The 25,704-nt window shown below is 36.9% G+C and overlaps 2 protein-coding genes across 3 annotated transcripts in view; one reads left to right on the top strand and one right to left on the bottom strand.

The window, feature by feature from the left end:
• Positions 1-240: 240 nt before the first annotated feature.
• LOC752414 (bleomycin hydrolase) lies at positions 241-10,847 on the bottom strand. The gene is made up of 11 exons (XM_011681285.2): positions 10,756-10,847; positions 9,855-10,009; positions 8,370-8,519; positions 7,722-7,952; positions 6,850-6,942; positions 5,108-5,263; positions 3,815-3,970; positions 3,262-3,329; positions 2,568-2,685; positions 1,802-1,874; positions 241-690 (listed from the first exon to the last, which is right to left on the bottom strand). Exons 1-11 carry the CDS (start codon positions 10,760-10,762, stop codon positions 521-523), a joined length of 1,377 nt encoding a protein of 458 aa, XP_011679587.2. The 5' UTR covers positions 10,763-10,847; the 3' UTR covers positions 241-520.
• A 4,172-nt stretch (positions 10,848-15,019) lies between these two features.
• The window catches only part of LOC589368 (plexin domain-containing protein 2), a 47,690-nt gene continuing 37,005 nt past the window's right edge, over positions 15,020-25,704 (top strand). The window contains exon 1 of one of the 2 annotated variants that reach the window (XM_030991998.1): positions 15,020-15,104. The gene's annotated coding sequence lies outside the window, so the exon portion shown is untranslated. Of the gene's footprint in view, positions 15,105-22,340; positions 22,667-25,704 lie in introns of those variants that run through there. The other variant, XM_030991999.1, reaches the window with a different exon arrangement.

The raw sequence follows: 25,704 nt of genomic DNA, 5'->3' as shown, positions 1-25,704 counted from the left end.
GTCTTTGTTTAATGTTTCAAGTAGATTGGAAATTATATGAAGCATTTATCCATTTGGAACTTCAAAGCTTTATAAAAGTGAGTCATCTTCAGGTACCAAATGAAAGACTCTCTTGTTCTTAAGATTTTAATCATGTACATGTATATGCCTCTCTGTTTAGAATAAGATCGGCATAGCCAATCTCAATGTGTGAGGATTTTTATGCAAAAGTATACAGGGATACATAATACAAACTATTAATCTTCCTAAATTTGGTGCATACCGAGGACAATATTACTATTTCTATTAGACAAAGTACAAGACTCGAAGGTTTCTTATCATGCACGTCTCTCTGTTTATAATTAGATTGGAATAGTCCTACTCAGTGTGTAACAACTTCTATGAAACAGTAGTTCAATGAAACAGATGCATTTTCATGTGCCTTCCTAATTTTGTGACATACGGAATATAACTATTCTATTAGAATGGATTTGATGATTTATCATATCGCTTCTTCCCTATATCTAAGGCTAGGCTAGGTTTAGAGCTTGGACGAGCCAGCGTGTGCGAGAGAGCCCATAGGATCCCAGGGAGGTAGAACAACAGGCTCCTTCGTCAGGACGGCCAGGACTTCAGCTGGAACGTAGGACTTGTCGACCACCACTTCGTAGACGAACTCTGAAAACCAATCGTCTGCCATCACTAGATAGCCTGAGAATGTGAAAAAGTGAAAACGTTAAAGCCTGTCTGCACTAGTTTGGCTAGGGGGATTAGACCTCCCTACAAGGTCACTGACAGGTGGTTATGACATCAAATCAGCTCTCAATTAACATAAGAAAAAGGGGATCGTGGGGACAAACAGGCACCGATTAGGCATTTGCCCTATAGAGGGCGCAAGTAGCTATAAGTAGTACAGTGGGGCTTTCAAATAATTACAACACCTTGGTAAATAACAAAATATGTGAAATAGAATACTAATAACAGTCAAACTGCTAAACCAACTCCATACCACCTCTTGGCCACTGGATGACCGATTCTTGACCATTGAAGGTACTCTCAATTTTAGTTTGGTCTCTTTTCGGTCTGGTGTCAGTCACTTAAGTATGAAAGGTACTTTGTCTCATTTGAAGCCAACATCAAGTTCTGTAGAACTTTGCAGCAATTATGAACATGTCACGTATGTCCTATCTGTGAAATTTAAATGTTTAGCAGTGTCCTAATATTCAAATTATGCAAGGAAACCTGTTTACTTTCTAGACTTCACTGTCAGACACTATTGAGTGACTGACTGACTTCTTTATTTTCTTTGGTAATACAGTGTAATATACATAAAATGAGCTGTAAAGGGTACATGAGAATTTGTCTACATCAGTAACCCAATTCATGTAATGGCCAAAAATAAACTGAATGAATCATTGTGAAGCACAAAACGTACGACCATTCGGTACAAGGGTCTAAAAATTAGACTATTACTTAAATGAATGCAATCACTAAAGTCAATTCGAAAACTAATGGTCGTTATTTACCCACTTAAAGACATTTGCAAGTCCTTTTGTTTTGAGGGAAGTTCTATATTAATATTATCTTTCAAATGCCATAAAATTTCACCTTTTCATTTTTTGGCCTGCAAATGGGACATACATGTAGTACCTTTAAGTGAAACTAGCTAGAAGAAATGTAGGAAAAATGTTATACCCTCCTCTATATAAGATTTTGTTAAATGTAATTGTCTAGTAACTGTATGGCAAATGCTTTTGTCAATCTCAGGATAGATCTGGTTTTCTAGATCAAGAATCGGGAGCTGTGCTGTGCTTCATCTTACCTTTCTCTCCCACATCCTCACCCCATGAATTCTCAACCCTCCATTTGGTTGTTTTGGTCTCAGTTTCAGCGCCCTAGGGGAAGGAAAAGGAATATGAGGAATTAATTATCTAGAGATTATAATGATGGTAATTGTGGTGGTGGTGGTGGTTACAATGAGGAAGAGGAGAAGGGGGGATGATGATGACATGATGATGGTTAATCAATAGCTATGACTACAATGATAAACAGATGATGATACTGGCTATTGATGATGATGATGATGATGATGATGATGATGGTGATGGTGATGGTGATGATGACGATTATGGGGGATGGTGATGGTGGTGATGATGATGACGATAGTGATTGATGGTGATATGGTAATAACGGTGATGATGAAGATAATAATATAGTGATCGTGACGAAAAATATGGTGATGATGATGATGATAATAAAGGTAAAAAGTTATACAAGATTAGACCAGTGGTGATGATAATGAATATGAGATGATGATGATGATGCTGATTATAGGGGATGATGATGGTGGTGATGATGATGATGGTGATGATGATGATGTGGTAATAATGGTGATGATGAAAATGATGATGATGATGATATTACAGTGATCATGATGATGATAAGGTAAAAATTGAAACAAGATTAGACTAGTGGTGATTACGATGATGAACATGACAAATACGATAAACATGATATTGACAATGGCAAAGATAACAATGACAAAACACATGTGTGGCAAAAGACCCAAAGTAACTCAACAAACTCACATCCGTTCCTACGCCTGTGAAGACCATAGCATGGGTCATCAATGACTCTCCATACAGCAGCCTTTCTGCCTTGTCTAGCTGTAAGCTCTGAATACCAAACACCAACTCGTAATCCACGCTAAAAAAAATCAATGGAAAACCATTATGTTAAAGATGCTTGATCAAGGACAAGGACAAGTTGTTTTCAAAATAATTTCTGACACATACCTTTAATCTAAGCTAATAAAATAAAAAATATCAAGGAAAATGCTGAATATTAAGATGCTTTATCACATCTTTAAAATAAAACAAAATGTTTCACAATGATGCAATTGTAAAATTGACTTTGTGGTTTACAAATTTGCAGATGAAAAAGAGGCAATAATAAACTGCCAAAACTTTCATGAATTTGACTGACCTCCCTTGTAGAACTTTCCAGATCTATACGGCTCACAGTTCCTGTATATTTCTTTTCCACAGCAAGGATTCATTTTTTATAGAGACACTGGGCTAAGCCCTATTTTTTTTAACTTACAAGGACATACTAAAACCAAACCTGAATTTCACTATTGCAAACTTGAACTATATTTTTTTTCTCCAAATTCATTTGTAAATCATTCTTTATCAATTATGATTAAAACATGTTTCAAAGTTCTAATCATGAAAGATATTCATTGATAAATACAGAATTATAGGAAAATGAAAAGCAACTCACCTTTTTATGTCTAGCATGCCAGTCTTTCTCGTGCTAAATTTACCAACATCACATCCAAACCAGACAGGCTGAAATATGAAAGAGAGAGTAATGATAACCTACACTTACAGGAGGGGAAGGGAGGGGGTGAGGAAATTCAAAGATTATATTTACAGGCAAGACACAGAGTCTTTTTTAAAGAAAATACCATGTGAATCTGCTGGACACTCAGGAATATAAACATTCTTTACATAGAATTAAAAAGTCTTTCGTCTGACGTATTTTCACTGCAGATTTTTGCATTTAATAATGATAACACCAACAACTGTTGAAATTTTGATGAACAAACAACAGTTCTATGAAAGAAATACATGCAACTGAATTACAATGCTAATTTCTTAAATTTCCCAAAGTTCTTGTGGTAAATTTCCCAAGGCGCTTAATAGTTGATGAGGTTTTTTTCTTTTATTGTATTTATTATTGTACTTCATTTTCTTGTATTCTTGGTTAATGTTATACTCCTTTATGTTCCTGGAAATAAAATGAAAAATCATGATCTGAGTTGTTCCCTTACCTCTCCATTCTGTATTGATTTGAGGGTAGTAGATTTGAGTACATCTATGGGTTGGTTGTTGTAGAGCGTCTTTTGGCCGCCGACCATGTTGCCTAGGTACTCTACGGTGTACATCTCTTCATACTTCTTAGGTCGGGGGTCGTTCACTATGCATACCTGTGAAGTGTAAGAAAGGCTTTAAATCAATTTCAAATTTTGTCAATACTCGGTGTAAATGAGGTAGGAATCGCATTGCATAATCAATGAACACTCCATGCATGAATCTAGTGCTCTGAATATGAAAGCTCACTTATTATGGATTCTCTAAATACATTTGCGTATATTTCTGTTCTGAATATTACTCTACAACTACTTATTATCCTCTAAATTCCTGTTACTGCCACTGCATCTACCACCACTACTACCACCACTACATTATTGCTATCTTTACCATTGCCACTCCTGATGCTACTGCTACCACTGCCACCACGATACATCTATTGCTAAAACATCAACTCATGGCCATGACCACTGCTGCATTAGTACTACTGAAACAGCCACAAAATACTCTTGTATTTCCATCAAAATTTAAGCAACCGGTGCCAGCAATAATTATTGTCACTTTAAAGGGTGCCTGTAACCCCCCCCCCCCCCACACACACACACACACACTTTTTTAATTAAAAAAAATACATACATTTCTAAAATTTTCTAATTTTGAAAGAGTGGAAAACACAAATAATAATAACCCTGAACTGCTATGGGTAATATGATAATTATCACACCTAAAACAAAACACTGTTTGAGGAAACCCATCAAGAGATTACAACAAAAAGTGTTTTAGTCAGGGCTCTATTTTCACTTTTGGTTTTGGTGCGGTAGGCATTATTTAATGAGTCGTAGAGGCATGTTTCTAAAAATAGCCATGTGCAACAAACTACTGCTAAGGTAGCTAATTTGCACCATTTGCATACGGTACTGTGTGCTCTCTTAGGTAGGGTTAGGTTTAGGATTAGGGATGTGGCTATTTTTTTTAAGAAACATACTTCTACAAGTGATTAAACAGTGCCTTGGTGCATCATAAGTATACGTTCGCTGACATCCCATTGAAAGGCATATATTAAAGTTTACACGCATTTCAACAGAATGATGTCGAACTTAAGATGGTTTTGTTACAGTTATGCTACGGTCACAGAGGTTCGTACAAATCTCCCTGTTTTTCCATTGTCTTCCCGAATTTTTATTGTCTGAAAATTGTTTGTACGGCGTTCGTAGCAGTTCGTAATGGCATTTGTGACCGAGGCTTTAAGTTACCTTATCATCCATATTGAAAACAGGCTTGACATGTTCCAGGTAGAAGTCTTTAGGTGTGATTGGTCCAACAGTTTGATAGGTCTTGGTCTTGTCATAGTACTCCCAGGTGAAGGTCGTAGGTGGGATTCCTAGACAGATACTCGTCACCCGAAAGACCTGTTTCAGGAAGAAGGAAGAGCGGGAAGAAGAGGAAATAGAGGAGGAGAAGAAGGAGAAGATGAATGAGGATAATACGAAGAAGAACGCGGACGGGGAGAAGGAAGCAGGAAGGAAGAAGAGCATGATAAGGAGAAGGAGAAGGAGGAGAAGGAGAAGACAAAGAAGAGAAGAAGAAGACGAAGAAGAAGAAGAAGAAGAAGAAGAAGAAGAAGAAGAAGAAGAAGAAGAAGAAGAAGAAGAAGAAGAAGAAGAAGTAAAAGAAGAGAAAGGAGAGTGCATGCACATTATTTCTGTGATGACAACCACTATTTGAGATAGTCAATTAGCAACATGGTTATAAAACAGCAGTGTAACACCATACAGATAGTGAGATGACAATCTGCTATCAAAATCAATATAAATGCTACAATTAAGCGCTTATCCTTTCCTTTCACTTGATTAGTCAAGCTATATTGGGATGAAAAGAGCACCTTCTCACAAATAATTTAGCGGGACGCCTTATCATTGTTTTAGTTTCTAACTCTAGCAACATTTACAATATATTTGAAAACTTTAAGAGAGGGTTTGAGATTTAAGTTCAGTGACTACCTATGTTTTATGATAATACAACATTTCTTGTTTTCGGAAGTGTGGAAACTGGAAAGGAATTGAACTATGGACTTTGATTTTCCTAACCAGTGCACAAAACAAACATGATTGGTATGTAGTTCCAGCAAACATAATGAAACACCTTATTGCCTCTTTGTAAATACCAATTGCAACATGGATCTCATTTAACAGATTGTTTAACTTCATGATCAAATACAATGAATTTAAATTTGATTTACGCAGGCCATTGTTACCCGTAAACACAGAAACAAAAATGTAGATTGAAAGCATCATATAAAAAAGCAAAGCATAAAAGTTGGTTTCAATGCATATCCAAATAAAGCATGCCTTACTTCATATTACAATATTACATGAGCTGCAATCATTTCTAACAATACCAATCAGAGGCTCCAGTGAGAATGTAAAGGGTCTTGCAAGACAATATCTCAAATGAAACATAATTGGGGATTCCTAATTTTGGTTCTGCATTGAAAACAGTGAATTACTCTCTGGTAAATCACTTCAATTTGTCTGAAGGCATATATTGGTACCCAATACAGTCAGGGATAACTGCTGGTTTTTACTCAAGTAGTCTGAAGAGCGATTCCTATATGTTTGAGCTCTGTACAGGCTGTAAAATACAAAGCCTGGGCATTGTTTCACCAAACCTTCATAAGTACAAGTTCTTCAACATCTCATTGCGATACGTAATGAATTTTATACACTTATTTCAATGGATTTTCGGCAAACTTGTACTTACAATGGTTTTGAGAAACAGTCTACAGGAATAGCCTGCAGCACAGACACGTCAGCGCCTGAATTATTAAAGACAAAAGCCTGTCACCTTTCACCCCTGTTTACTGGTTCTTTGGTGAGAAACGGGAACAGGGCATGTGATCCATGTGACTCTTTTCCAAAGGTACTCCTGTTTTGTATTCAATGATTTTCTTTGTTTTTGCCGAATAAATAATAGTAATAATAATAATTGAGCTTACCTCTGACAGCTGTTCCTTGATCTTGGCCTCAATGTCTGCGTCTGATGCTTTCTTCTCCACCATATCACGCAGCGCCTTGGCATAATCACGTAACTGTCATAAAATGAGAGAGTTTACATACTGATGAAAACTGAGCACATATAAATGAAGACCAAGGCTAGATAAAACTACGGTAGTCGGATTGTTCAGATATGAAGGAATAATAAACCACTATAAAACAAAAACCACAACATAAATCTCACACACACAAAAAAAACGCAGTAGAAAATTGCACAAGGAAAGTATTTGAGTACCATATTCCCAATAAATTGGAGGATATGGATCAAGGCCATTCTTGAGCACAGCTCTCGTCCCCCTCCCCCCTCAAAAAATAGCCCTTACCATACATTTACATTTTTAAAAATTCCTGAGGTACTATCACGTGTGATTTTGCAATCAAATCCAATGACTAGGTTAATGATAATTACAATATCAAGCGCTTTAATATAAAAGCATTATTAATCACTTTACAAATGTGACTATAAAGTTATTATCTAAAGTATGCATTACAAGAAAAAAGCTCAAACAAAGTTTACATTCAAGATATCGAGGGTTCAGTGACACAAAGACGTAACTCCATATTTTGCTAAAATGAGTATTTGATATCAAATTGTTCAGAAATATGTGGGCTTCCTAGGAAACACAAAGACTTAACTCCACCCAACACCCCATTGAAGTCAATGGCTAGTGAAACATAGACTTAACTCCTTAAGGCCCAAGTGGACCTCTATCTTTAAACCACTTTTCTCAAAATGGCCAAAATGGAGTTACGTCTTTGTGTCACTGACCCCTCAATATTACTATTTGAGAAAATTTGTTAGAGCATGTGATACCTTGGTAGTGAGAGTTATATTGAGCCTGCGTGATGCCCCTGAAGAGTGTGCCTCCGGGAAGCATTTCTTGGGCATCACACCGTACTTGTTGACCAGATTGACCAGCATGTCCCACTGACCGCCATCGTTGACTGGATTGGTCAACATGAAACTGACCAGACGACCCTCAACAGGCTCACCTTTCTTGAAGATCTCTACCATTGAAGTGAGGAAGTAGTTGGATCGCTCAATCTAAAAACAATAAAACACAGAAAATTAAATTTATTATCAGAAAGAAAAAAGGTACCTGTGAACACGAGTAAACATTTCCATGCCCTTTTTCTCCTTTTATTAATTAGGGATAGCGAAACCTAGATCTGAAATAAAATCGATGTAGACTTAGGGTCAAGAATGAAACAAATGTAGACTACAATCTTTAATATGAGATAATACTGTAGAGTGCCAATCTATATAAATTCTTTGCTACATTTTAATATTCCCATTTTCATTCATGTTTAGCAGGTCTAAGTGATGAATTGAAAATAAGATAAAATGATTAGGCCTCATTTGATAACAGACCGAGTGCAGATAAATTTCAATGAGACAAAATAGGAAATATATATGTATATATATATTAACATGGACCAATTAATCTCCATTTTAGCTCACCTTATCCCAAAAGAAGAGATGATTTTGACTGAATTCAAACTCTTCTATGTTGAGTTTGCGCATGAACGGTACACGCATGGCGTTCAGACAGGCAAACATCCAGCAACGCCCGGAGCTACGCTGGTTGCTCATGGGTTTGACCTCGGCCACCTGGAGAGAGAGAAACAAATCAAATGAGAAAATAATGAGGAGAGTCCTGAGCGATGGCTTGTGGTAGAGCGGTGGTTTAGTAACCGGGATGTCCCACCTCCAAAACCAAGTCAATATGCTCATGCATATTTTATACTGAAGGCATTAAAGAGAAGGTTGAACTCTGGAAAGAGGTGAAAAATAATTGGTGAGCGTTATCATTGTTATTATGCAAGTGTGGAAGAACATCATATTAAAAATGTTCCATGAAAAGCATGGCTCTTCAAATGCCTTGATATTCTAAATATAGCATGTAACAATATACAAATCAGGACAGATTTTTTCGCCACGTGTTCGTGTAGTCCCATATACATCTCTCTGTGTACAGTGCTTGTAACTTTATCAAGACTGGGCCGAATTTCTTATCATTTTGATGAGTTCAAAACCTTGCAGTACACACTAATAATTATATGCTAGAAGATCAACCTCTTCTGACCGATTCCGCAATGTTTCTTTCATAATGCAATTGCATGACCAGAACTCAACTTTATCTTTAATCCTCATTACCAAGTCCTTCAGCGAGGAGATCATGCTACAATCATAATTATAAACCTTTAGGTCAGTCCGGAACCCCATGAGTCTTACAAGCCAGTCGCCTGTCTGATTATCAAGATATTTATGATTGGAAATCGAAATCAAATTTGTTATGTTTTCCTAACGGTTTTCATGACACTACAGTCTATTGGGGAAAACTAGTATGGTATAACCGGACTCTCAAAGATTTTTACTTTTTTGAGGCACTTCATGATCATTTTTAGCACAATTTTGTTTAGAGTTTCAATATTATACAATATTGAAGACACTGATAACACGTAGGGCCATGCATCTCAGAATTAACTTTGTTAAACGATGCCTTTAAGCCAGGGATTCCTTACTTACAATGATACAGTATGCTTAATAGCTTTCAGGTGAAACAATCATAAAACATCAAACAAGCATTAGTTATCTATTGACTTTTGAATTTGCTCTAATCTATTGCTAAGGAAAACAGGGTTAAAAGGAATTAATTCCTATTCAATGAATAATTTATGTGGGGTTCTTAAACTCTAGTATATATATATATATAAAAAATTAACATATAATACAATCAAGGGCAGCATCATTTCATTCATCACGAAACTTGAGATGGAATTATGAAAAATAAATCAATGAATTTCTATACATTTCATACTTTTTGTTAAATTGGAAGACAAAAGTGACAGCTTTTTTTATCAAGTGCCTGACACACATCCCCTCTTATATCGATTATAGATCTGTGAGATAAACCTTCCCATGAGGAATGAAGCCAAGACTTACTTTGTGTGTGTATACATGTAGGTTCTGTCCTGTAGCCCCATGATGAATGCAGAAGTCCAGAGGATCGTGTGAGGTTGCGGCATTCTGAGCTAGGAGATTCTTAGGATCTGAGTAGAAAGCCTTTGTCAATCCTACAATCTGTTCGCCAGAAATCTCTGTAAAGGGAACAGTCATCAGTTTAAAACAGTTTTAAATTCTGGCTTAGGTGATTGGCACAAGATAATAGCACTGTAGGGTTATCATCCTGCGGCCAGCTTAGTGAATTAACATCACTCAGCCTCAGCTTCAGGAAATTCAGAATTTGTCGGTTCACAATTCATATATTTTGTTACACAGAATAGCAGAGCATTCCATATTTGTATAAGATGGTAGTGTGACAATATTTTGCACATGACTAAACTTAACGCACAGATCAATATCTCAACAACAAAAATTAAAAATCTGGGCTCAGTTTCATAAAACTTGATAGAATAGTCTAGACTACTAAAGTTAGAGGTCAATGAATTTGCAAAAACTGTTAAACTACTGAAATCACGGCATCCAAGCAAAGTTTTCATAGAATCATAGCATTTGTTATTGATAACAAGTTTTATGAAACAGGAGCCAGGCCCTGATAACGATCAATGGAAACAGTATTTGGGGAGCAAATTTCAAAATTCGACCGTGCGCCAAGTAGTTTTCTGTGTCTAGGCATGCCAATGACAATGCAAATGCCAAGCACATAGCCATAGGCCAAAGCCATAGCCCAGGCAATGTTTTGTTGGATTGATGGTGGATTTAACTTTATGTTCTGAACTTCTGACATGTTTAATAAACTACAGATAGGCATATGCTATTAATGATAAAATTGCCTAGAATAACCATACTAGTAAGGAGCCTAGACAATGAAGATATCACTTACCAGCCATGGTTGTACGAAAGTGGACTTAGATGTTTAAATATATGATTAAGAAGGATTTGGTCTGGCTGCGCTGCACTAAGCTAGCTACGTACGTACACGTCGAAACTTATGAAACGCCAATTGTGACTGCATATTGCGTGGAGGATCTAGGAGGAGAAGGGGGGGGGGGGGGTGTAAGTATAGAAAGAGATAGGGATTATGGTTGACCCTAGCTCCTAAATTGATTGTTTTTTTTAACATTTGACATCCCAGAAGGTATTTTAAGATGTAAAATAATAATATAATAATAATATTCTTACTTTAATTATAGACGTATACCTGGTAGTGGCGAATCCAGGCCAGGGGATCGAGGACGTACATGCAGGGGGCCCCGCGCCGCCTCCCCTGGCCAAAAAATTAGGCTAACAAAAAAAAGATGGTAACGTTAATTTTACCTTTAAAAAAACACAAACAAGACGGGACCGTCCCCTGGCAAAAAAAAGCTAAACAAAATCAACAAAAATATTAATATATATATATTGTTTGCTAAAAGGGGGGGGGGGTAGTAAAACAACAAATTAGTGCTCACTACCCCCTCCCACCCCCCCCCCCCCCCCCCCGCTTATTCGGCCGGTCGACTCATTCGCCGCTAAATAGTTTCTCGGGCCCCCTCCGAGTTACCTATGATGGCGCTCGATCAGTACGTCTAAAACCTTGTCATAACCCCCCCCCCCCCCCCCACTCCGGGATCGGAGGGACTGCATGCGTGTTCCCAAAATGTCCGGTAAAGGGGTACTTTTCACGCACCAAAGTCCGGCTCGTATAGTACACAAAAATCCGCCCCGTATTGACTTTACACACCGGACTTAGGGGAGTGTTTTCAAAAGGAGGGAACATGCATACGCGTACCCTAAACCACTGAGTGGGGGGGGGGGGGGGGGGGGGGGGGTCATTCAACAATGCAGTTCTGTTCCTAAAGGCCAATACAAAGTTTTGATATGGGGTCATGAATTTAGTTCAAATGAACAGCATATGTTATCCTACAATGCGTGATCGTTGTCGCGGTTGAAATCGAGTCTAAATTAGTTATGAAATTGTAAATGATAACTCTTTATGTTGTATATAGCTCCCTTTCAAGGTCAAGATATTGATTAAGCTATAAAACAATGTTTCTTGACTAAAATCGACCGATAAGCTATTCCCGTTTGGAGATTATATATCACAACTACATATTCTGAGATTTTCATGGTCGCAGCTACCATTGTACGGCCGTAGGCGCTATTTGAAATTTATCAGAATCTACCCAAAACTTTGTATTACCTTTAACTTTCTGATCATATAAAAAAAAAAAAAAAAAAAAATCATAAAATCAATCCTCACACAGGGACAGGGTCAAACAGTTAGTTTAAACTATACACTTCTGTTTCCATGCGGTGGTCATTGAATTTGGACTTAAAAACATTGACTGGCGAATGACGATGCCTAGTGGGGACTCGGGGGGGGGGGCACTGAAGTAAGAAATGAAGTGGCGCTGACGTGCCACGTTCCGCGCTTGCTCGGACGGGGGGGGGGGATGTGGGCCCCTCAGAAGTCGAAAGAAAATTGAATTTTCAAACATTTTTGGCGCGATTTGGTGCATACTTTTTAGACAATTTGACTGAAAATCATCAACTGGAGGGGGGGGGGGGCCTCCTCCGAAAAAGCTAAAAATCACGGCCCCGGCCCCCCTGGATCCGCCAATGGTTTATATTACGACTTAATTATAACCATATACTAGTTACTTATTATGATTGATTTTCAGTAATGAGAACAAAAAGTAAATAATACCAAATTGTTAAGCCAAAGTAGTTACTACTTTCTTGTAAGTAAATGATTTTGGATTAGTAATTGCTTATAAACCAAAGTGATATTTTACAAATGGCAATTTTAGCTTCTCATGCAATAATTATACGTATACACTTTATTTAAAACCCAACAAGTAATAAGACTTGCCCTTGCATTATACAACACATGATAAAGGTGTGTGTCAAGCAGGGGCGGCGATTTCTTTTCATGACCGGGGGGGGGGGCGAAATACGAGGGACGAGGTTGCAGTGGTGTAATGAGTGAGTGTAATGGTAATTGTAACTACCACAAGTGGGGGTGCGGATTTTTTTTCCTCCCCCCCCCCCCCAAAAAAAAAAAAAAAAATCCGCATCACCCCCAGTCTTACATGCTACCTACAGGCCACGCTGAACCTTTTTCAAGGTAGAACGTAAATTGGCGTGGGGTCCGGGGACAAAGCCCCATGTAACTCAGGTTTTTTTGTGGCATTTAATTACGGTCGGATGAGCAACCATGCAGGTCCCGCCTTATAGGGCCCTTGGTGGGGTCCAGAGGGCAGAGCCTCGGAAGCTCAGGGAAAAACCAGGCCATTTCAGCAACATTTGTAAATCGCTGGTATCGAATTAGAAATAAACCACGTTTGAAATGCTCCCCCATCATCAGTACGCGTGTGCGAGGGAGTATAGTAATGAGAGGGGTGAAGGTGACGGAAGTGACTACCCCTGACAGGTTTTTAAGGCTTGTTGTATTACAAATTTACATTCGTTAGCTGAACTATATAGTACAAAAACAAGCAACATGCTTTTTCACACTTCACTTTTTTAAACAAGATATGCGAGGGAGCGTAGCTACCGAGCTAGAAGATTTTTGCATATTTATTTGTAGCTGCACTTTTTGGATCTCCAGAGCATGAAAATATGTTGCAGTCTTTATTCAGTATTTGCTATACATTTTTTGTGTGTGCACATTTTCAAATTCCCTCCTAAATCAATTAAGAGGGGAGGGGGGGGGGACGTGTTCCTCGTCCCCCGGGATCGCCGCCCCTGGTGCCAAGACACATGGTTTGGTCTTACACATTGCAGCTTAATGATAAAGGAGGTCAAAAATATGGGGGAGGGGGACATTTTGATATTGTGTCCCCCACCCTTGAACAAAGAGTGCAGCTGGATCAAAGTCTTCAAATCATTCAACAACTTAAACTTTTGCCCCCTTTTAAAAAAAAACTTCGACTCATGCTCATTTTCCTCTTAACAAGTGCAATTTTTCCTTCGTAATAAGAACCCCTTCCCTTTCTCTTAAATGCCACTTTTCATCTCTGATAAGTGCCCCTTTCAGTCTGACACGTGCCCCTTTTCCTTTCTAATAAGCACCATATTTCCTTCGGATAAGTGGCCCTTTTCCTTTTTATATGAGCCCCTTCCCATTTTCAAAATGCCCCTTTAAACATCTGATAAATGCCCCTATTACAATCTGATAGTTGCCCTTTTCCTTCAACAGATTTCCCATTTCCATTCTCACTAATGCGTTTTTTTAAATTAATCTCTATTGAGTGTCCCCTTTGCAGGTGCAAGAAGTACTATTTTCACCTCTGATAATTGCGCTTTTTACTTTGACACGAGCACCTTTTCGTTTCTAATAACTTTTCCTTTTTCTTCTGATAAGTGCCTACTTTCCCTTTCTCCATAACATGCAAAGCCCTAATTCAAAGGGAGTTACAGCTCCTTTTTTTTTTAACTTTTCGCAAGAGCTTGCACGCTACGTTCGCTCGCATTTATAGATGTTATAACTATGTTACTTATAAAAGAATTGTTTAATCTTTCTTCATCAGATTGTGACTAATACTCATTAGGATTTGTTTTTTGTCTTCTTTATAAGATGTAATTTTTCGCACTGGGACCTCACAAATTTTAAAATTTTTGCTCAGTCGCTTGGCTCGCTCGAAAATTTGTATTCAGACCATCGATCACCTCTAGTGCAAAGTTTGTTGCAACTTGCAAGTTTCTTTTACTACGTAAAGAAAGGAACTAATATTACATCCCTGGTAGTGTAATCACAATCAAGACGATGTATAGGGGTAGGTTATACTAGTTTCTGAAAAATGGTGTATGTTTTTTTAATATTTCCCTTTGTAGATGCCCCTTTTCCCCACAAAGTGCCCTTTTTGTTGATGCCCCCCCCCCCTGCTTTGGAAGACGCTACGCCGCCCCTGCATTTTAATACTTGGTGGTGACGCGGATTTTGTTCTGACCCCCCCCCCCCAAAGTTTTTGCTCATTACGTCACTAAGTAAGCATGCCATAACAGCAGCATACGGCGACCACTGAAATGACGACAGCAATCACAACTCATACGGCGATGACTATGCCAGTGCAGCCAGTGCGTGATGATCAGTGCCGCGGAAAGTTGTGGAGCGCCCTCTATAGCTCTTCCCATAAGAGAGGTTCTAATATAACTCTAGCTGCGCTCCGCTGCGAAGTTGCACATTTTGCATCAGACGTAAAGTTATCCTGACAACAGAACACAAAAATCCGAGCGAAAAATATTCTGGTAAGAAAGCTTTAGTGATTAAATGATTGTGTGTGTGCATGTGATGTATGGTGTCTATTTTTTTGTTCTCGATTTCGCTCTGAAATAATGAAAACTCATCGCACATGTGAGTGACCCACTTTTTGCGCAGTACCGGTACCGTCACCGGTACGTGTAGTGAAGAAGCTACGGTCCTTGCTCTCCAGCCATCCGAGGCGGCATGCGCCGACTGTCCCTGGCGTAGCTGTAGGTGAATCGCTTGGCTAGCTTTGCTCGGCCCGGGTCTTGGTCAATCGGATCATTGGTGTCCAAAAATGTGGGCTACCGTGTATGTAATTGGGTTTGACATCCACAGAAAGGTAAAAAACGTGACCAGGGATTTTTTTAACGAAAAAGTCATAAGAAAAAGACGAGCATGATCTTGACACTGGCCCACTCAGCTCAGCACTGCACTTTCGCCCGTCGGAATGTTGCAATGTGGCATGACTTGCAAGTTGCAATGAATTATCATTATGCAAAGTCAAAGACAAACTTGTTTGTGGCTTTGCTAAGAGTAAGAGGCAAGACCCGAAACACTTAAAACACAAGTACAGTCACACAGTGACCTCAAATCCTGTAAAATCTTTGTAGTCTACTAACTTACAACTTACATGTAAAATGCCACTGCATGCTGCAAGTTCGCTATTACTAAGTTTTAGTTTAATAGTCTAGACCTACATGTACATGTAGACTGTCTATGCAGTAAAAAAAGGAATACATAAATTTAACAGAAATTTTGATTTTCATATCTTTGAAATTGATCTCCAAATTTCAGGCACTTTCAGTTAAATGCTGCTAATTGATGTCGATTTATATTACAAGCATGCAATATATTAATAAATCTTTTATTTTCTTTTTACTCGTTATTTGTTAGCCAATAATTTTATGATGCCATAGACTAGGTCTACTATATTTTAAAAGACTTATTGCTTTGACACACATTGTTTTTTTTAGATGATAGGTACACTGTAAAGCAAGCTACAAAGCTGTATAACAATAAATTTTTTAAAGTCTGTGCATGATTCGCTTTGTAATGTCAGTGATTCTGTCTGCTCCAGTGTTTCTATGATGATGATTGTGATTTTTTTTCTTCCCCTTTAGATCAAATTTTAAAAATTATTAAATAGAAACAAAATAAAAGAAACTGTTTTTTGGGATCCACCATGTAGAGATGTCTGATCTTCAATGTACAAGGACATTTGAGATAATGCTGAGTTTATTCTTCTCAACATGATGAAAGATAAAGATTTCAAATACTGTATCCCAAACTGTAAGCACTATAGTGGGTTCAAGTCTGTAAAATGAAGCCAAGGTTGATTAATTATCTTGCCCAGCTGCCGGGATTGAGACACAACAAAAAAATATATATCATAAAATAATTGTATATATAAACTAAATACTTGTTTAAGTAGGTAAAAAAAAATGAATAAAATAATGCTAAATTGAAAGAATATGTGCAAGAAAAATACAATTGGCCCATGTTGATGATAATTACTCAAAAAATGCAAGTCAAAATGAACTGAAAATCCATGTTTTTGTTTTCTTCAATTTTTGAGTAAATGAATATATATATATATTAACAAAAATGTTATGATAAACATATCTCAAACACTCTCTTCTAGATAAAGTGTTGAAAAAGCAACTTTCTCTTTTTGACAAATATTGTTTCAATGATCCCTGTCTAATGTAATTTAGTTCATGATTCACATTTTAGTGTGTCTCACTGTTATGAATACAATTTTCATTTCATAAATCTACATGTCGTTTGCAAAGAGACTTGATGCCTCGATTTTCTATATTTGCACTTCCTTTCCATGTGCATCTTTGTCATCCTTGTGCTCTTGGTTTCCCCGAACCTTAGACAGGAGGCATTACAAGATTAAGGAAATCAAACCGGAGATGGATAACATCGGATATTATTTTAGTCTTGATTTGTCATTCAATATGTGGGAAGTGACTCGATTACAGCATCATGTTTGCAAAGGGATCAAATGATATCACAAATATTGTTGGGTTTGTGAGTCTTTAATAATATGTTACTCATAATTTATATGAATTTTGAATGTTGATATAAAGAGAATATTTTGGTACTAAGAGGCTCAATGTCAAAATGAATGTAATAAAAAATGTACATTTTGCTAAATGATTCTCTCCTCATATTGCTGTCTGATGTACATGTAGATAAATTTGATTTCATAGATGACATACAATACATGTACTACCTATGTCTAGTTTCATAATTATTGGCACAAATGAAAAGAGACCATCAATGTTGTACAAACTGTACATGTACATGTTTGTAGATGTTTATGAAATGAAAATAGGAATTAGGTATTGGGGCTCTCGTAAGATGTTTCTCTTGAACTCTCAAATGCACATGTACATGTACATTGAGGCCTGTGTCTAGTTTGCAGGCACAACCTTTGTCAGTCGCTGTACATACATGTAACAGTGTTTGCGCTGTGAGACTGTTCTGACATACTGCATATGCTCTGGACAAGGCAGCTTGAGACTGACAGAGCTAGGCTCTTCTCAAAGCTTTAGGAATGGTGGTAAAGTGTCAAATTAGAGTCTGCGCATGTAGACTATCACAAACCCTTGTCATTCACAATGCTCACAAGAGGGTCTGAGCTAGGAGACTATACAGAGACTGCAGTCGGTGGGCCTTGATTAGGGTCTGCGCTTTCACTCCTTTCAGACTAGCTTGAGTCCGTCTGTCATTCTTTGGTAAAGGAAAAGGAGTGTGTTACCACTAAAACCCCTATATGCAATTGAATTCAATAACGACTTCTGTAAGTGTTAAACAAAACAAAAATATATTTGGAAGGATAAAGAGATATGTAAAGGAGGATGGAGATGAATGAAAAGTGAAACTGTTATAAGCTCTACAAATGATCATGGGTGAGGTAATTAAAGGTTGAAAGTAAGAGGTGTTGATTAATGTCATCCAGTCTTCCTGTGAATTTCATAGTCTGCCTCTGCAAGCTTTGTTCTTAATATAATTAAAGCCCTAAATTCAATTCAATTCAATTTGATTTTTCAATTCATATTTATTTCATTTCCAACAGAAAGATAAACAAAGATATTACATTTTTTTTCACACATAATTCATTTTTTCTGGTAACTATACAAATACACTTTGCACATAATAAAATTATTAAATGAAATGAAGAAGAGAAAGAGAGACTATTACATGTACACATGTGAGTCAAAGTGGATAGCTGATTACTTTTTTGAAGTATGTTTTTAATTTTCACACTGATGAAACTCAATTCATTAACACTTTTTCCCCATTTAGAAATATTAGTAATACCCACTCCAAACTCCAGTTGCTATATCTGCTTGAGGTGTAATGGTTCCAAATAACCTCCTCCCCACCCTAAAAATTAAAAATGCCCCGATAACTGGCATTAACAGCTAGTGTGATGGTTTTTTTTTTTTTGTGGGGGGGGGGGGTGAAGAATATATGAATGATAAATGTGTGTTGAATAATTATTATGGAAATAAGGTATGGTTTTTTGTAGTGATGAAAACATACAGTGTACACTGTATGCAGCATGATAGACCTATTTATAAGTTTTAGTTTCATTTGACTGGAATGTTTAGAATAAGTTAGTTTAAAAAAAAAATATTATTGATATTGAATTTATTGTCTGAAATATGGAAGTTTGTTAAAATTGGGATGAAGTGGCAGGGTAAAAAAACTGATAATTTGACAAAATATAGATTTGAAAAGAAAATCGAAAAGAATTTAAGCAAAGAAGGAAAAAAGTAGGACTGGGGTACATAAATAAATAGCAATATTCATGATTGTGAGTGAATACGGTAGAAAGAAAGAGAGAAATGGGGGGTGGGGGAGGGGGGGGGGGGGTACATGTATGTACCGGTAGTCTTTGTGCATGTTGGGGAAATGCAAATGATTCAGGCTCAGAAGCCGAGGTGCCTGGATTTGGAGGGGTCTGCGTATGACACTGAGACTAGCCAAGTAAGTCAACGATCTACGCTGGTGACTTTTTGATCGAGATCATATTCACCGGCATGTGACCGGGAAATATGCTTAGTCTTGAATTACTCAGTATTTATACTGCATCAGGGGGCAAGGAGGGGCAAAGATCCAATCCAGTCGCTTATTAGCACTTGGGACTTGGGTGAACAGTGGGCAAACTTGTTTGTGACTTAGGAGTGTAGACCAAACCTTTTAGGATGTTAACGTGTCAGCCGTAGGATTTTATTGACTATTTCCCATCGCTCATCTTACATTGATCTATTGGAGATACATGTACGTGTTGCTTATTGGTAAGTTTTATCATTCAAATTTCAAAATAGCTTTATCATAATCAAAATCATAAAAGTTGGTCTTTAGTTTAACAATTGTTCTGACTTTTTCTAAATATTGATTTTAGACATTTTTGGTATTTTTGAAATATTAGATTGTTGAATAAATCTATTTTCATATGAAGATTACCAAGAAATATAGTTGGATTGACAGTTTACAATTTGGATTAAAGTTTATAGAGGTGTATGTTGTTTAATTCCAATACTTGTAACTTTTGAAGACAATTTAGACATATGTCTCTTAGTTTGTCAGTAGCAAAGTTTCTAGTGCAAACATTTTTGAAGAAAAAATTGTGAAAATGAAGAGATTATGCAACGTCATGTGGAGAGAAGGAAAGATGGAGAGAGTGAGATTGAGAGTGAGAAGTTGAACCAATTTGTAGTCAAACATTTTGCAGTCCATTTGGTAATTATTTTGATGAATATATTTGTGTAGAATATGACAAATCGTGGATTGAATATCACATTTCCTGATATTTCAAAAGATCTCAGCAAACTTTGGTCACCCATCATAAGAAGGAAAAAGGAAGAAGAAAAAGGAAAAAAGACGTAAGAAGGAAGGAAGAAGAAAAAAAAAAGAAGAAGGAAAAAGAAGAAGAACTTTTAGGAACTTTAAGAATGGTTGGTATTTCATAATTTCTTATATTTTGTCAGCTGAAATTAGAGAAATCTGACTCAATATATTTTTGCCATCATAAGAAGGAAGAAGATAAAGAAAATAAAAAGAAGTAAGAAGGAAGAAGAAGAAGAACTTTTAACAACTTTAAAAATGGTTGGTATTTCATAATTTCTTATATTTTGTCAGCTAAAATTAGAGAAATCCGCCTAAATATATTTGTGCCATTCGCCACCTCGCTCTAACACACTGAAGGGATTAATCCCTGCCACAGGTCTGTCGTGCATCATCTATATATACGATCACGAGAAACTAAAAATAAACTCAGTCTTTCCGGGGAAGGAACTCCCGTTTACAAAATCCGAGGGGGTAAGACTCTCTCACCCTGCCTTTCATATGAACTCTTCAGAATTCGAACATGTTCATGGAACATGTACTTGTAACCTATTATTCATGTTATTTCATGTCTGCATCTAAGATTCATATGTTCAGTCATGCTCTAGTGTGCGGTAAACACTCTTGCTTGCCGCCATCTTAAAATATACAGATGTACATTACATACAAAAATGTACATGTACATGTATGTTGTGTGTTATTATTTTATTTGCAATTTTCTAAAATCGTTAATTACCTGTAGAATTAAAAATGGAATAAAAGAGTGAATGTGAACTGCTCTGCATTTAAAGTGGACACTTTTAAGTTTTGAGTAGGAGAATCAAAGAAACTTTATAAGGTTCTTTTTAAAGTGCAAACCAATATTTACTGGCAAGTTGTGTGTGAAATCAAAAGATAGAGTTAACATTTAGACATTTGATAACAAAAGTGATATTGAACAAAAAATCAATAAATCAATAAAGATATGAATTGGCAATTATGTCATTGGACTTTAATGTGCTATTCACCGAAAAATCTCCCGTTTGTTGTAAACTTAAGTGAGTACCGGTATCTGTTTTTCTCTTTTAAAGTACAACTCTTTCTTGTTGCTCTTCTCATGTTACATGTTTGTTATGTTTGGCATGTTCACATGTGTCCTCCAATATACATGTACGGTAACACTATTCTTGTACATTTTGTACTTTATTTCCAGAATATAATAGGGACTTTTATATTGAGTGGACGAGAACGGCATGAACGTCCAGTGATCAGGCGTGTCTATGGCAAGCTGTTTTAACCTTTATTCCTATTTCTTGATATAAAAAATTACCATTGCTTTACAACAGAAAATCATTTCTTGATATCAAGAAATAAGATTAAATGTTAAAACGGCTTGCCATGGACACGCACGATCAGTGAACGTTCACGCCGTTCTCGTTCACTCAATCTAAAAGTCCCTAAAATGCAGATATACACATTTACAAATGTCCCTTTCTGTCCATTCCTACTATTGATTCACATTGATATCATTCTACCGATGTGGTTTATGGCATGGTTTATGGCATGGTTTCTGGCATGGTCTCTGGAAGTGAGTCAAGCTCAGCCTCCTGCCTTTCGGTCGGTCTGTGAAAAGGTCCAATGGAAATGAACAATGAAGGCAGCCAGTGAATAATACCATACTGCATGCATACTCGTCACAGTCAATACAGAGTATAATGTACAGGTAGTAGGTAGGGGTGCCAGTACCTTTAAATGATGAGTAATTCAAGGAACGTTCGAATAGGGACTTCCGTTCAGGACCGCAAGAGCACATGAATAGAGCGAATAGAGCTGATCATACGTCATTTCAGAGCAAACGTGTTCATAGGATAGGACATCACAGGTAGGCCAAAGTAGGGAAATATCCTTGTACTCGTGGGCCTATACAATCTCCATGTTCAATTGGGCAAGTAGTGTTATTTTTTTATACAAAGTTACCCGATACATTTGATTGAGATGAATATGAGCTTTTCCAGGACCAAGCAGTTTTCGTCTTGATGTCTTTTGGTACTTAAATTGTATCTTTTATTTCCTGTGAAAGTGAGAGTACTTGTAATATCTCAAGAGGCTGGATTCGATTGAAGTTGAGCAGAATAAGCTCTTGTTAATTGACACAACAATGAAGTCATAACTACCACTTCAGTACACATTTTAATTCACACAAATTTACATACATGTACTGTAGTATACTAACTCAGGGGAGGGGGGGGGGGGGGCTGCATTGTAGATTCCTGATCTTTTATGTTATCGTGTTCCCTTTGCACAGACAAGAGCTTAACGAAAGATATCAAGGACATATGTCAGCGATCTAAATTTAGAAAGCGCCTCTTCATTCCGGGAGAAATGTCTCAGCGATTACGAGGGGAGAGGAAGGTACGTCTTGGGATTCGTTAGACCCACGTGTGTCGGCCTCGTACAGCACACTTGTGTGATTTCCTGACTTGAGTAGGACACTAGTTAGGAGAAGGAAGTCCGTCATTAGTGTCGTCAGTTGACAATAAGGGGCTCTTCTACCCTCTCATTTAATCGAGAGCATACACATCATAGATATCTAGACGCTGAGAGACTCTTGTTAGTCCTGTTTGTCTTTGTTTGCGGAGGATTCTTTTCGTTGTTGTTGTTGTGCTATTAAATGAATTAATGTTTTCAGCATCTGATAGTGATACATGTAGACTTTCTGGTGAGTAGCTGTTGTTTAATATTTTGGCTTATGAAGTAATATTTTCAAGCATCTGATACTTGTGATAGACTCTCTGGCGAGTAGCTGTTGTATAATCTTTTTTATTTTGACTTTTGAAGTAATGTTTTCAGCATCTGATAGTGATACATGTAGACTTTCTGGTGAGTAGCTGTTGTTTATGATTTTGGCTTATGAAGTAATGTTTTCAAGCATCTGATACTTGTGATAGACTCTCTGGCGAGTAGCTGTTGTATAATCTTTTTTATTTTGGCTTATGAAGTAATGTTTTCAGCATCTGATAGACATTCTGGTGAGTAACTGCTGTATAATCTCTGTCTTTGGTCTAGATTGCTTACAGCCTCACAGAATGTTTACAACTACAGAATTAGTTAGACATATTAAAAAAAAGTTTTCATATCAGTATTTGTATGACATTTGTCATTACCGGTATATCTTTAGATTGTACAACTTTCTTGTGGATAATAACAATGAACACCGAACACTAGATTTATTTAAATTGTATTTTCATATTTGTTTAACATTTGTCATTACATCTTTCAATTGTAAAACTTTATTGTTGATAATAACACTGAACAGTCAACACTCAATGTTGGGAGTATTATATTTCATTTATCTTATTGTCATATTTGGTATCAAAGATACAAAGTCTTGATAATGCCTGCATTAAAATATGATACTTTAAACAGCTTACTATGATTTTTATCTGAAAAGAAAGCTATATCAAATAGCAGTTATAAAGCACATCATGGGAATATACAGTTAATTCTGCATAACTTGAAGTCCCTCAAGTCAAATTTTTCTCCAAGTCCAATCTTTAATTTCTTTTAATTTTAAATGAAACTACCGGTATGCAAAACACTTCTTAAATTGAATTTTAAATAAGAAGAACTAGTTTTTTTCTTGGCAGTCTCTACTCCCTACAGATATGACTAATGCAATGTTCAATGTATACTAGGTTATTTATACAAAAGTTATTTCATTTTTTTGTCAGAGAGCTTGTTTGAAGAGAAGGTTGGACACTACAGGGGGAAATAGTGACGAGCAGTTGGGCATTTTTCCATGCACAAAATCTCTGGTTTTCTAAAGAATATAGAAAAGGAGAGTACTTTGAACTAGTTACAGGGGGAAATAGTGACGAGCAGTTGGGCATTTTTCCATGCAAAAAATCTCTGGTTTTCTCAAGAATATAGAAAAAGAGAGTACTTTGTAACAAAAAGAAAGGGTGGGGGAGGGGGGGGGGGGGGAGATAACACCATAATGAGGTGCTTATCTCTACAGTTCTTTGTTGCAAAGATTGTAGCCCACCCTTGAACACTCCTGACAGACCTTCAGTATTATCAATGAAGACAATTTCCATATAAATAACTTTTTTTTTTTTGGGGGGGGGGGGGGGTGTATTTTCATTCTGGTGACTGGTGTGTATGTAATTACAGTGTACTTTACACAGAGGTCACATGGCTTCTTACAACACATACCTGCACAATGTTTGAACTCAGTTTCCTGCCAAATCTGATTGGCAAATAACATGCTTGCTTAAGGGAATAGCGGCTAGAATGGTGTCTGCAGTGGTAGACTAATTAGTAATCCTATTAGACCTTAGAAGAAGATGGTACCATTATTAATCATTCATCTCGCTGGTGTGAATTGCTTGGTCTTATATTAGTACTGGATCTCACTAGGCCCTGTCAGACATTATGTTGCCTTGGAATGGATTCTTATGATTTCTCTGGCGACACATCCTTCTCATGGAGTTCATTAGTTCATTTAGTTGAATATCACTTATTCAATCGTTAATTTAATAGTTAAATAGTACTAGAGACAAAGAAAAGGGAAGCTACAGAAAATGATGAGCTGTGAAAATGTTCATGAACAAACTCTTCCACATACAGTACGTACATGTACAAGGAATAGGTAACATACAAATTGATGCCTGTAAAATGTTGTTTTGTTAATATTGTTGTTTTTAAAAACAAAGCTTTAAGAAATGTAAAACAATGTACAATATTAATGTACATGTTTCTTGGCCTATATTTCTGTTGTAATGCTAGGCTGAAGTGTAACAAGTCATATTCATGCACACAGTGTTGATACTCGTCTGGCTCTCGACAGATGATGTAGGCACTATGAACATGACTGACAAAGAAAGCGGACAAAATATACTGTTCCTCAGGTAGACAAAGGAACATCCCTTCACTGCTATTATGTAAAAATGTGTAGAACAGGTGTCACATGCATATTCACCTTTTTACATAATAGCAGTGAAGGGATGTTCCTTTGTCAACCTGAGAAACTGTATATTTTGTCCGCTTTCTTTGTCTGTCATGTTCATAGTGAGGTCTGTATTAATTTGATACACAATGCAGACCCAAAACATCCTGTTTTATTACATCTTTATTGCTCAATATTTGTACAAAATAAAGGTGTAAATACTGTATACCATTCAGGAGATGTTCAAACATTATAAACTGGTTTCTTTTACTTCAATGTGTTTCAAGGTTTCTCTTATGTACAAATTGTAGAAGTGTTTTCATGTGCGTTTGCATGATAATCTTATTCATGTCATTCAAAGGTAATCCTTGTAAATCCCCTCCTGATCCTTTCATTTTGCAGGGTGCTTAGAACAGGCACCCCGTAAAGCCCTACATGTATAAACGGTAATCCAGAATTCTATATCTCTCTTCCCAAGGAATACCACCCTTCACTGATACAGCCCTTGTCAGTTTGAAGAGATTGTAACCTTCAAAATTGCAACTACATGTATAAGTGTATGGTTAGTCAAAACTAGAAATGACAACCACAGAGTTTACATATATTCGAAATACCGACAAGCTAGAACGCTTTAAGCTGGCTTTAAAATCCTTCTTTTCAAGCAAATGTGTAGTCCATGACTATTCAGTATTGGAGGAGCGGCGTCTTTTAATGTTTAAACCAGATAAATGGCGCCATACAAGTGCTGTAGATCATCATTATCAAATACTTAGCTTTTAAATCTAAACCTGTTTTGAATTTTATATCTA

This window comes from Strongylocentrotus purpuratus, unplaced genomic scaffold, assembly GCF_000002235.5.
Source record: "Strongylocentrotus purpuratus isolate Spur 01 unplaced genomic scaffold, Spur_5.0 spur5_scaffold_2, whole genome shotgun sequence".
Taxonomy (NCBI): domain Eukaryota; kingdom Metazoa; phylum Echinodermata; class Echinoidea; order Camarodonta; family Strongylocentrotidae; genus Strongylocentrotus; species Strongylocentrotus purpuratus.
This window is presented reverse-complemented; position numbering and strand designations above follow the sequence as displayed.